Consider the following 10,035-nt stretch of genomic DNA (forward strand, 5'->3'; position numbering starts at 1 on the left):
CATTCTCTTATCTTCAAAATGAGGACAATTACAGCCCCTGCCTGATAGGGTGGTCTAGAGGATTCACTGGCAATGCATTGAAGCTGTTAGCACAGGGGCTGTTGCACAGTAAGCGCTGGAGGTGGGCAGGGTCGATTTCAGGATGGAACCACGACAACAGCCTAGGGCTTGAAACCCAAGAAAGATGAACAAGCGATTCCAGAAAGGCAGGACGCTGAGGGTCAGAGGCGCGCGCCCGGCCACAGCAGGTGCCGGGGGGCGCGCCGCCGAGGCCTCCCGGCCTCCCCTTTAAGAGCCGCCACCGCCCACGGCCCGCCGCTGCGGCAGGGACCTCCCCTTTAACGGCGGCTCTGGGCGCTCCGCTGCCCCCGCGGCGGCTGCTGCAGCGGCTGCTGCTGCTACTGCGGCTCCTGCTGCCGCCGCCGCCGCTCGGCCTCCGGCAGCTGCATCCTCGGCCGGGCCGGGTCCCCGCCCTGCGCCGTGCCCGGCCCCGCCATGGTGTCCTGGATCATCTCTCGCCTGGTGGTGTGAGTGCGGCGGCGGCGGGGGGTGATGCGGGCTGTGATGGAGGGCGGGGGTGTTAAAGCCCGGGTGGACTTCTCCGAAGCTTCGTGCAGCAGAGTCACCTAAAGGCGCTGCCTCCTTATTTGGGGTCCCCAGAGACATGGAGATGTGGCACCCAGGACTGGAGAGGGGAATATTAGGGGAGCGTGGCAGGCCTGGCTTCCCAGGGACCTCACCCACATTCTTTATTAATAACCTCTTTTATTTCTACCGTCCTTGCTCCTGTGCCCATCGTAGGGGCTGAGCAGCAAGGCTTGATTTAGAAGGGGAGGCAGACACGGCCCCTCCCCCACCTAGCAGGTCTGGGCTGGAGGGGTCCTCAGACCCGGGCCCTGTCCCCCTGTGGGAGGGAACAGGGTGATGGAAGAGAATGGAGCAAGGCAGGGCCTCATCACCATTCCGCAGCTCTGAGCCATCGCCAAGCCCCTTGGCCTCTCGCTTCCACTCACTGTCAGGAGACTGGGGACGAGGGCACATGCCCTTATGGCCCCCCAGGGAGGAAGTCTGAGTATCGGGAAGCAGAAATGCTCGGAGGACAAAGTGTGGGCGGTAACTGGGAGAGATGTGTGTGCTCAGCCTGGGATTGTGGATGCCGCCGGGGGAGGACGCGCGGTGGCCTTCATTCCAGGCTGCCAACCACACTGTGGAGCTGTCTCTGGCACCTCCCTGGGCCCCAGGAGAGAACACACACCATTCCCCACGACCCCAGACTTTGTCTTTGAGGATTCTGCCCCCTACTCCATCCGCACCGGCTAGTTCGGAAGTATCCTGCCTGTCCATGTAGAAACAGGCAGCCCCACGGCACCCACACATGGTCAAGGGGCTGGGCCTGACAGGGGCTCCTCGTGGGCTATCCCCTGCCCTAATGAGGACCCTGCCCCTCGGCCTCCACCGTGGGGGACTGACAGCGGCAGCCCCGCCCTGCTCCTTTCTTCCCATTCTGTGCGCCTCACCAGGCAACCAAGTGCCTCTGTCCTGGTTTCCTCTAGACTCTCGGGATGATTGCTCTCCTCTTCCCCCACCCACCCCAGGGGGAATGAGGGACCTCAGGCCTCCATGTGGCTTCGGGGTCGCTGCTTCTCTCTTGCCTGGGCAAGCCCCAAAGGGCATTGCTCCTCTTCTTTCCCATCCTGTCTTATCTGCACTCTGTACTTGGATCACCAGTGGCAGCCCTCCCCCCAGCCCGGTCCCTGTAGTGTTTACATGGGGGAATAAGCCGCTTTGCCTCTCTCAGGGCCTCCTGCCCCTCTGCCCTCCGTTCCCCAGGGCCCCAGGGCCACATGGTACCTCTGACTGCCAGGTAGGGTGCCCTGTTAGGTGGTGTCAGATTCCTTCGCAGAGCCTGGTTCTGAGACAGGGGAGGTGGAAGGTAAGGGCAGATGAGTATGAATGGGCATGAGGTCAAGAAGGAAGACACCTTGTGGCAGTGACCTGACTCCTGTCCCCATGACATGTTTGTGCATAGCCAAAAATCATGGTGCAAGGGACCACATTGTACCCTGTGGCCTCTGGGTCTTTCCCTGCCTCGGGGGCTAGAGAAAAACTGAACAATGGAGTGGGGAGGGGCATCACCCTAGCTATCTGGGCATGTTCGCTACTTTGACCTTACCCACTGACCTGAGTTCATCAGTCCAGCAGGGAGTTCTGTCCCTCTTCCCCTTACTTACCTAGAGGCTGATGCAGAGCTGGGAGGGAGAGACCATTGCCCTTGGCTAAGGGGCCCAGTAACCATGCCTGCCTCCCCAGGCTCATCTTTGGCACCCTGTACCCAGCCTATTCTTCATACAAGGCCGTGAAGACAAAAAACGTGAAGGAATATGTGAGTGGATGACCCTTCACCCCCTACCCAACCCACATGGCAGAGAGAGGGGAGGACACTGGGTCCTATTACAGGTTGGGGTGACTTTGTACCAATGCTGTCTGCCACTAATAAGACCCACCAGCAAAGGAGGGCCCAGAATGGCTGGCAGGCAGAAGTGGGGTCCTGGGTGTTCTCCCCAGCTCAGGCATGCTTGACACACAGAGTTGGGGTCCTGGGTGTCCCTGGTCTCCTCGGCCCCATGCCCCAGTGAGCGCTGCCCTCTGTCCCTCAGGTGAAATGGATGATGTACTGGATCGTCTTTGCCTTCTTCACCACGGCCGAAACACTCACGGATATAGTGCTCTCCTGGTGAGGTCCAGCGTCCCCTCCTGCATCTCAGGGCCCAGGGCCTCTGCCTTTCTCTACCCAGCCACCCAAACAAAAGATTGGGCTCGGGTGAAGTTTCTTCCACTCCCAACAATTCCATGGGGTCCTTGATATCTCCCCTCTCATGCCTAACTTGATCTGCAGAAGAACATAGTAGTGCTGGGTGAGGTAGCTCATGCCTGTAATCTCAGCACTTTGCGGGGGTGCCAGGGCTAGAGGATCACTTGAGACCAGGAGTTTGAGACCAACTTGGGCAATACAGTGAGACCTTGTCTCTACTAAAAATTTATCTTAATTAACTAGGTGTGGTGGCATGTGGATCACTTGAGCCCAGGAGTTGGAGGCTGCTGTGAGCTATGATCATGCCACTGCACTCCAGCCTGAGTGACAGAGCAAGACCTTGTCTCTTAAAAAAGAAAAAAGAGGGGCCGGGTGTGGTAACTCATGCTTGTAATCCCAGCACTTTGAGAGGCTGAGGCAGGTGGATCACAAGGTCAGGAGTTCAAAACCAGCCTGACCAAGATAGTGAAACCCCATCTCTACTACAAAATACAAAAATTAGCTGGGCATGATGGTGCACCTGTAATCCCAGCTACTCGGGAGGCTGAGGCAGAGAACTGCTTGAACCCAGGAGATGGAGGTTACAGTGAGCTCAGTTCATGCCACTGCACTCCAGCCTGAGCAATAGAGTGAGACTCCATCTCAAAAAAAAAAAGAAAGAAAGAAAGAAAGAAAAAAGAGGCCCAGTAGGTTGACTTACGCTTGTAATCCCAGCATTTTGGGAGGTCAAGGCGGGTGGATCACCTGAGGTCGAGAGTTTGAGACCAACCTGACCAACATGGAGAAACCCCTTCTCTACTAAAAAATACAAAAATTGGCCGGGCGCGGTGGCTCAAGCCTATAATCCCAGCACTTTGGGAGGCCGAGGCAGGTGGATCACGAGATCAAGAGATCGAGACCATCCTGGTCAACATGGTGAAACCCAGTCTCTACTAAAAATACAAAAAATTAGCTGGGCATGGTGGTGCGTGTCTGTAATCCCAGCTACTCAGGAGGCTGAGGCAGGAGAATTGCCTGAACCCAGGAGGCGGAGGTTGCGGTGAGCCAAGATTGCACCATTGCACTCCAGCCTGGGTAACAGGAGTGAAACTCCGTCTCAAATAATAATAATAATAATACAAAAATTGGCCAGGTGTGGTGGTGTATTCCTGTAATCCCAGCTACTCAGGAGGCTGAGGCAGGAGAATCACTTGAATCCAGGAGGCAGAGGTTGCAGCGAGCCAAGATTGCACCACTGCACTCCAGCCTGGTAAAAAAAATGAAACTCCATCTCAAAGAAAAAAGAGCAAAGAGCCAGGTGTGGTAGCTCACACCTCACTCCCAGCACTTTGGGAGACCGAGGTGGGTAGATCATTTGAGCTCAGGAGTTTGAGATCTGCCTGGCCAACGTGGTGAAACCCTGTCTCCACTAAAAATACAACAACAACAACAAAATAGCTGGGCATAGTGGCATGCCTGTAATCCCAGCTACTAGGAAGACTGAGGCAGAAGAATTGTTTGAACCCAGGAGGTGGAAGCTGCAGTGAGCAGAGATCGTCCCACTACACTCCAGCCTGAGTGACAGTGAGATTCTGTTTCAAAAAAAAAAGGACTAAGAACAGATATAACCCCTAAGTTTCTTTCTGGTGGCAGCAAGAGCACCTCGGGAAACCTGCCATGCTGCCCGTGACCTTAAGCAGGTCACAGCTCTCTAGGCCTCAGTTTCCTTATTTGTAAAATAGGCATATGATTCACTCCTATAAACACTGGATACTTGCATTTCCAAGGCATTTTCTAAGCTGTGCTAGACTACATATGTATGAGCACTTTGAGGACAGGGAGTATGTCTTAATCATCTGTATATTCAGAGCAGGAGCTCAAAAATGTTTACTGAATGATCAGATACCTCTTGGAAGAGAAGACTAATAAAATAGTTCATCGGAACTCAAGAGAATTTTACCAAGGGGGAGAGGACAAAAGATCATTACGTTTATAGATAAGACCCTTGAATTTGAGAAAAACAGTTTTAGGAGAGGAAAGAAATGGAGAGATCTGCAAATTGAGGGTAACAACCAGGCATGGTGGCTCCTGCCTGTAATCCTAGCACTTTGGGAAGCCAAGGCAGGAGGATCGCTTGATCCCAGGAGTTTGAGACCAGCCTGGGCAACATTGTGAGACCCCATTGGTTAAAAAAAAAATGGCTGGGCATGAGCCACCATAATCCCAGCACTTTGGGAGGCCAAAGCAGGTGGATCACCTAGGTCAGGCATTCAAGACCAGCCTGACCAACATGGAGAAACCCCATCTCTACTAAAAATATAAAATTAGCCAAGCGTGGTGGTACATGCCTGTAATCCCAGCTACTTGGGAGGCTGAAGCAGGAGAATTGCTTGAACCTGGGAGACAGAGATTGCAGTAAGCTAAGATCACACCATTACACTACAGCCTGGGCAACAAGAGCGAAACTCCATCTCAAAAAAAAAAAAAAAAATTGGCCAGGCACAGTGGCTTGCATCTGTAATTCCAGCACTTTGGGAGGTAGAGGCGGGTGGATCACGATGTCAAGAGATCGAGACCGTCCTGGCCAACATAGTGAAATCCTGTCTCTAATAAAAATACAAAAAAATTAGCTAGGCAAGGTGGTGTGTGCCTGTGGTCCCACCTACTCAGGAGGCTGAGGCAGAAGAAGCACTTGAACCCAGGAGGCGGAAGTTGCAGTGAGCCGAGATTGCACCACTGTACTCCAGCCTGGCGACAGAGCAAGACTCCCTCTCAAAAAATATTAAAAAATTGAGGGTAGGGAATATAGATGCCTTTTTTTTTTTTTTTTTTTTTGAGACAGGGTCTCACTCTGTCATTCAGGTTAGAGTACTGTGGTGTAAGCTAGGCTCACTGCAGCCTCGACCTCCTGGGCTCAATGATCATCCTACCTCAACCTCCTGAGTAGCTGGGACCAGAGGCACACACCACCACACCTGGCTTATTTTTTGTTTTTTTGTAGAGATTGGGTTTTGCTGTGTTGCCAGGCTGGTCTCAAACTCCTGGGCTCAGATGATCCTCCCGCCTCAGCTCCCCAAGTGGCTAGGAGATTACAGGCCACTGTGCCAGGCCTATACATGTGTCTTTTTTTTTTTTAAAGATGGGGTTTTACCATATTGGTCAGGCTGGTCTTGAACTCCCAACCTCAGGCGATCCTCCTGCCTTGGCCTCCAAAATGCTTGGATTACAGGCGTGAGCCACCACGCCTGGCCTATACGTGTGTCTTGACACAGCAAAAGAGAGAGTTTTGATGAGGGCTTTGTGAGGACATAGGCAACCTGAAGGAGTTTGTGGCCAGAGGAGAAGGTGTTAGGGGGCCTGAAGGGCAATCCTGAAAAGCACGGGGTGTGTCATGGCAAGGCAGCAGAGTCCGGAGCAAGCTAGAGAAGCCCCAGGCCTCTCGATGAGAGGGAGGGCAGGAAGGGAAAGGGTGAAAACCCAGGGGTGGGCCTGCAAGGTTGAGTTTGCCTTGGTGTTGACCTGAGGGCAGAGGAAGAGGGGTTTTCTCTAGGAGTGAAAAGCTGGGGCTTAGGGAGAGGATGAGGCAAGGAGACTTGGTGCTGGAAGAAATTACTTCTAGCGTCACTTCTGACCTTCCCTCTTGGAGTCTCAGCTGAGCCCCTCAGTCCCCCTGGGATTAGAAAGGAGCAGTCCCATAAGCCTCATGGGGACCCCAGTGCGCTAAGAGGGAGGGGCTGTGCAAGGTCACACATGGGGCGGTGCTGCCAGGCACAGGGCACCCCCTGACTCTCTGCCCTGTACTCTGCACTTGCCCCTGTTCCAACAGGTTCCCCTTCTACTTTGAACTGAAGATCGCCTTTGTGATATGGCTGCTGTCCCCTTACACCAAGGGCTCCAGCGTGCTCTACCGCAAGTTCGTGCACCCAACACTGTCCAACAAGGAGAAGGTTTGCCCCTACTCTCAGCTCACCTCCCAGACTGCCCCCAGCCAAGGCAGCCCAGAGCCTGCAGCCTCATACAGACTGGCCTTCCCTAGGGTCCCAGAGCCTGAAGTGACCTGGCAGGGCTGCTTTGGCCTCCCAGAGTAGGCAGGGGCCTCTGACCGGGGTGAACAAGGGTAGGGCAGGGCCTTGACAGCAGCACCCACCTCTCCTCTTTTTTCCCCTCCAATCCCGCAGGAGATTGATGAGTATATCACACAGGCCCGGGACAAGAGCTATGAGACTATGATGAGGGTGGGCAAGAGGGGCCTGAACCTGGCCGCCAATGCTGCAGTCACAGCTGCTGCCAAGGTGAGATGGGGGCAGGCCTGGACTCCCAGGCCACCCGCCTTGTACCAAGGGCCCTGATCAGGCTCCTTGGCCTCTACCCTGTCCTCGGGACTATAGAGGCTCTGGGCTCATGCAGCTAGAGCTTCCAGTCCAGGCTCCACCGCTGTCTGCCTGAGTCACTTTCATTGTCCAGCCATTTTCCCATCTGTCCAGAGGGGAAGTGTGGCCCCACCCCAGCCCTCAGCTCTGTCACTGTGGGACTGGGTGAGGACCCTGTGGGGAGGGCACTGACCCTGGGCTGCTGCCAGCACCATGGTGACCGCTATCTCCACCCCGCCCCTTCCCCCCGGCTCTCCCGGTGCGTGGTGGTGACCCTAGGGCCAGGGGGTGCTGTCAGAGAAGCTCCGCAGCTTCAGCATGCAGGACCTGACCCTGATCCGGGATGAGGATGCACTGCCCCTGCAGGGGCCCGACAGCCGCCTCCGACCCAGCCCTGGCAGCCTCCTGGACACCATCGAGGACTTAGGTACAGGCCGGGCCCAGGGTTGGGGAGGAGCAGTGAGGGCAAGGAACCCAGAGGGGAAAGATTCCTCATCTCCTTTTCTCCCTGCACCCAGGAGATGACCCTGCCCTCAGTCTAAGGTCCAACATAAACCCAGCAGATTCCCGGACAGAGACCTCTGAGGATGACATGGGAGACAAGGCTCCTAAGAGGGCCAAACCCATCAAAAAAGTACCCAAAGCTGAGGTGAGAGCACTGGCTGGAGCTTGGGGAAACGGGCAGGGGGTTGTGGCTCCAGGCTGAGCCCCATCTTCCTCCTTCTTTCCACAGCCACTGGCTTCCAAGACACTGAAGACCCGGCCCAAGAAAAAGACCTCTGGTGGGGGCGACTCAGCTTGAGCCCTCCACCCGGCAGGCTGCACAGCAAGGATGAAGCCTCAGGAAGGGCCTTGGCCCCAGCCCTGCTCCACACTGTGCCAGCAGCCCAGGTGTCTCAGGCCCCTGGGGCCCCTCCAATGGCCATTTCCAGTGCCTGCCCAGTGGCCACTCTTCTGGAAGGGGCTTGGAAAAGAGGAGGGAGGCCCAGCTGTGGGGACTGAGGGTAGAGGCTGGACCAGAGGCTGAGGACTGAGCCACGCAAGGAGGTGAGGGGTCCTGGGCCTGCACCACTGTTCCGCTGCAGCCCCGCCCTGCTCCACCCCGCCCACCCAGTGCCTTGCTGAAGCCCATGGCCATCTGCTTCTCAGAGGCTCTAACGTTTCTCCACTGCTCACCTCGGTTTGGGAGCAGGAAGGGTGCAGTCCTAGTCCAGATAGACCAAGGACGGGCCTGAAGGCACCTAGGGGAAAGGGAGCACATGGGGAGGACCTCGGGGACCCTAGGTGGGGCCTCCAGGTGCAGCTGTGGATGGAAGACGGGTTGGCGTGTGCTTCAGCGACAAGGACAGCCAGGCCAGAGCTGCAGCTGGTGGCTCTTTTCCTGGTCACTGGGTGGGGCTGTGTGCCACATGTTCCCACATTAAAGAGGTTGGGGGGGGTCTAGGGGTGTATGTGTGAGTTTGTCTTTCTGGGTCTAAGGCTGGGGGCAGTTTGGGTCAAGGACTGTCCCTCCAGCAGTCACCTCCTCCCACCCTCGGCCCCACAGCCAGCTGGCCCTTTCCCCGCTCAACCCTCCCTCCTAGGCGCTGAGCCTCAGAGGACCCTGGCCCATGAGAGAAGGGGGATCTGGGGGGCCCTTCACCTGCTCCTTTGCCCTTGCTCCCCTGCAGGTCACCCCCATTCCCACTCCTCAGGGCCCCCGGCTCCTGGCTCTAGTACAGGCCCCTGCTGAGTGGGCTCATCTCCTTTGTCCCTGGGGCCCATCCCCTCTTGCCCAGGGTCCCCGTCCTGTGCCAAGCAGACTGAGCGCTAAGACCTCTGGCAGAGCCCAGCCTCTGCCCACACCCCACCCCAGCTTCTGCCATGACTTCAATCAGGGCCAGGAGGAACATGTTGAGAAGAAAGAGAAATGCAGGAGCCTCAGGCTCCCAGTTCCTTGGAAAGAGGGTGCCCATTGGACCTTTGGCACTGGATGAGCCAATAAACCAAACTCTGGCACCTCATTTATTTTGCGCTCTGTGCTTTGTTCTTGCCCCACCAGCTAACAGGTGGCAAGAACCTCAAGTGAGAAGCAGGGCCCAGCTGGGGAGGGGGGAGGTCAGCCTGTGACCCACAGGAGCTCTGATCACCAGCTAAGAGATGGGCTTGTGGGGGCTTAGTCTGAGAAAACGATTTTGGGACTTGAGATAAAACCAGAGGCCTGGGCCAGGCGTGGTGGCTCATGCTATAATCCCAGCACTTTGGGAGGCCGAGGCAGGCAGATTTTGAGGTCAGGAGATTAGACCAGCCTGACCAGCATGGTGGTATGCACCTGTAATCCCAGCTACTCAGGAGGCTGAGGCAGGGGAATCACTTGAACACGGGTGGAGTTTGTAGTGAACTGAGATCACAGCACTGCACTGAGACCACTACACTCCAGCCTGGGCAACAGAGCAAGACTCTATCTCAGAAAAAAAAAAAAAAAAAAAGACAGAGGCCTAGCTGGGTTTGGCGGCTTACCCCTGTAATCCCAGCAATTTGGAAAGCCGAGACGGGAGGATCCTTGAACGCAGTATTTCGAAACCAGCCTGGGCAACATGGGAAAATCACATCTGTTTTTTTTTTTTTTTTTTGAGACTGAGTCTCGCTCTATTGCCCAGGCTGGAGTGCAGTGGCGCAATCTCAGCTCACTGCAACCTCTGCCCCCCAGGTTCAAGCGATTCTCATGCCTCAGCCTCCCGAGTAGCTGGGATTACAGGCACGCCTCACCACATCCAGCTAATGTTTGTATGTTAGTAAAGAGAGGTTTCACCATGTTTGCCAGGCTGGTCTTGATCTCCTGATCCTAAGTGATCCACCTGCCTCGGCTTCCCAAAGTCCTGGGATTACAGGCGT

At 55.7% G+C, this 10,035-nt stretch overlaps 1 protein-coding gene across 3 annotated transcripts; it reads left to right on the plus strand.

Annotated features, from left to right (window-relative positions):
- The first annotated feature begins 346 nt into the window (after positions 1 to 346).
- Positions 347 to 9,164, plus strand: REEP2 (receptor accessory protein 2). Of its 3 annotated transcripts, none has more exons than XM_002744203.6 (8): positions 347 to 527; positions 2,311 to 2,383; positions 2,658 to 2,734; positions 6,618 to 6,738; positions 6,970 to 7,083; positions 7,441 to 7,588; positions 7,680 to 7,810; positions 7,895 to 9,164. In XM_002744203.6, the coding sequence occupies exons 1-8, from the start codon at positions 496 to 498 to the stop codon at positions 7,961 to 7,963; spliced, it is 765 nt and encodes a 254-aa protein (XP_002744249.1). In that variant the 5' UTR covers positions 347 to 495; the 3' UTR covers positions 7,964 to 9,164. The 3 variants fall into 3 exon arrangements, with proteins under 3 accessions (XP_002744249.1, XP_008983832.1, XP_035141697.1); XM_008985584.5 differs by having other exon boundaries at positions 7,447 to 7,588; XM_035285806.2 differs by lacking the exons at positions 2,311 to 2,383; positions 2,658 to 2,734.
- The last annotated feature ends 871 nt before the right edge of the window (positions 9,165 to 10,035 follow it).

Source organism: Callithrix jacchus, chromosome 2, assembly GCF_049354715.1.
Source record: "Callithrix jacchus isolate 240 chromosome 2, calJac240_pri, whole genome shotgun sequence".
Taxonomy (NCBI): Eukaryota; Metazoa; Chordata; class Mammalia; order Primates; family Cebidae; genus Callithrix; species Callithrix jacchus.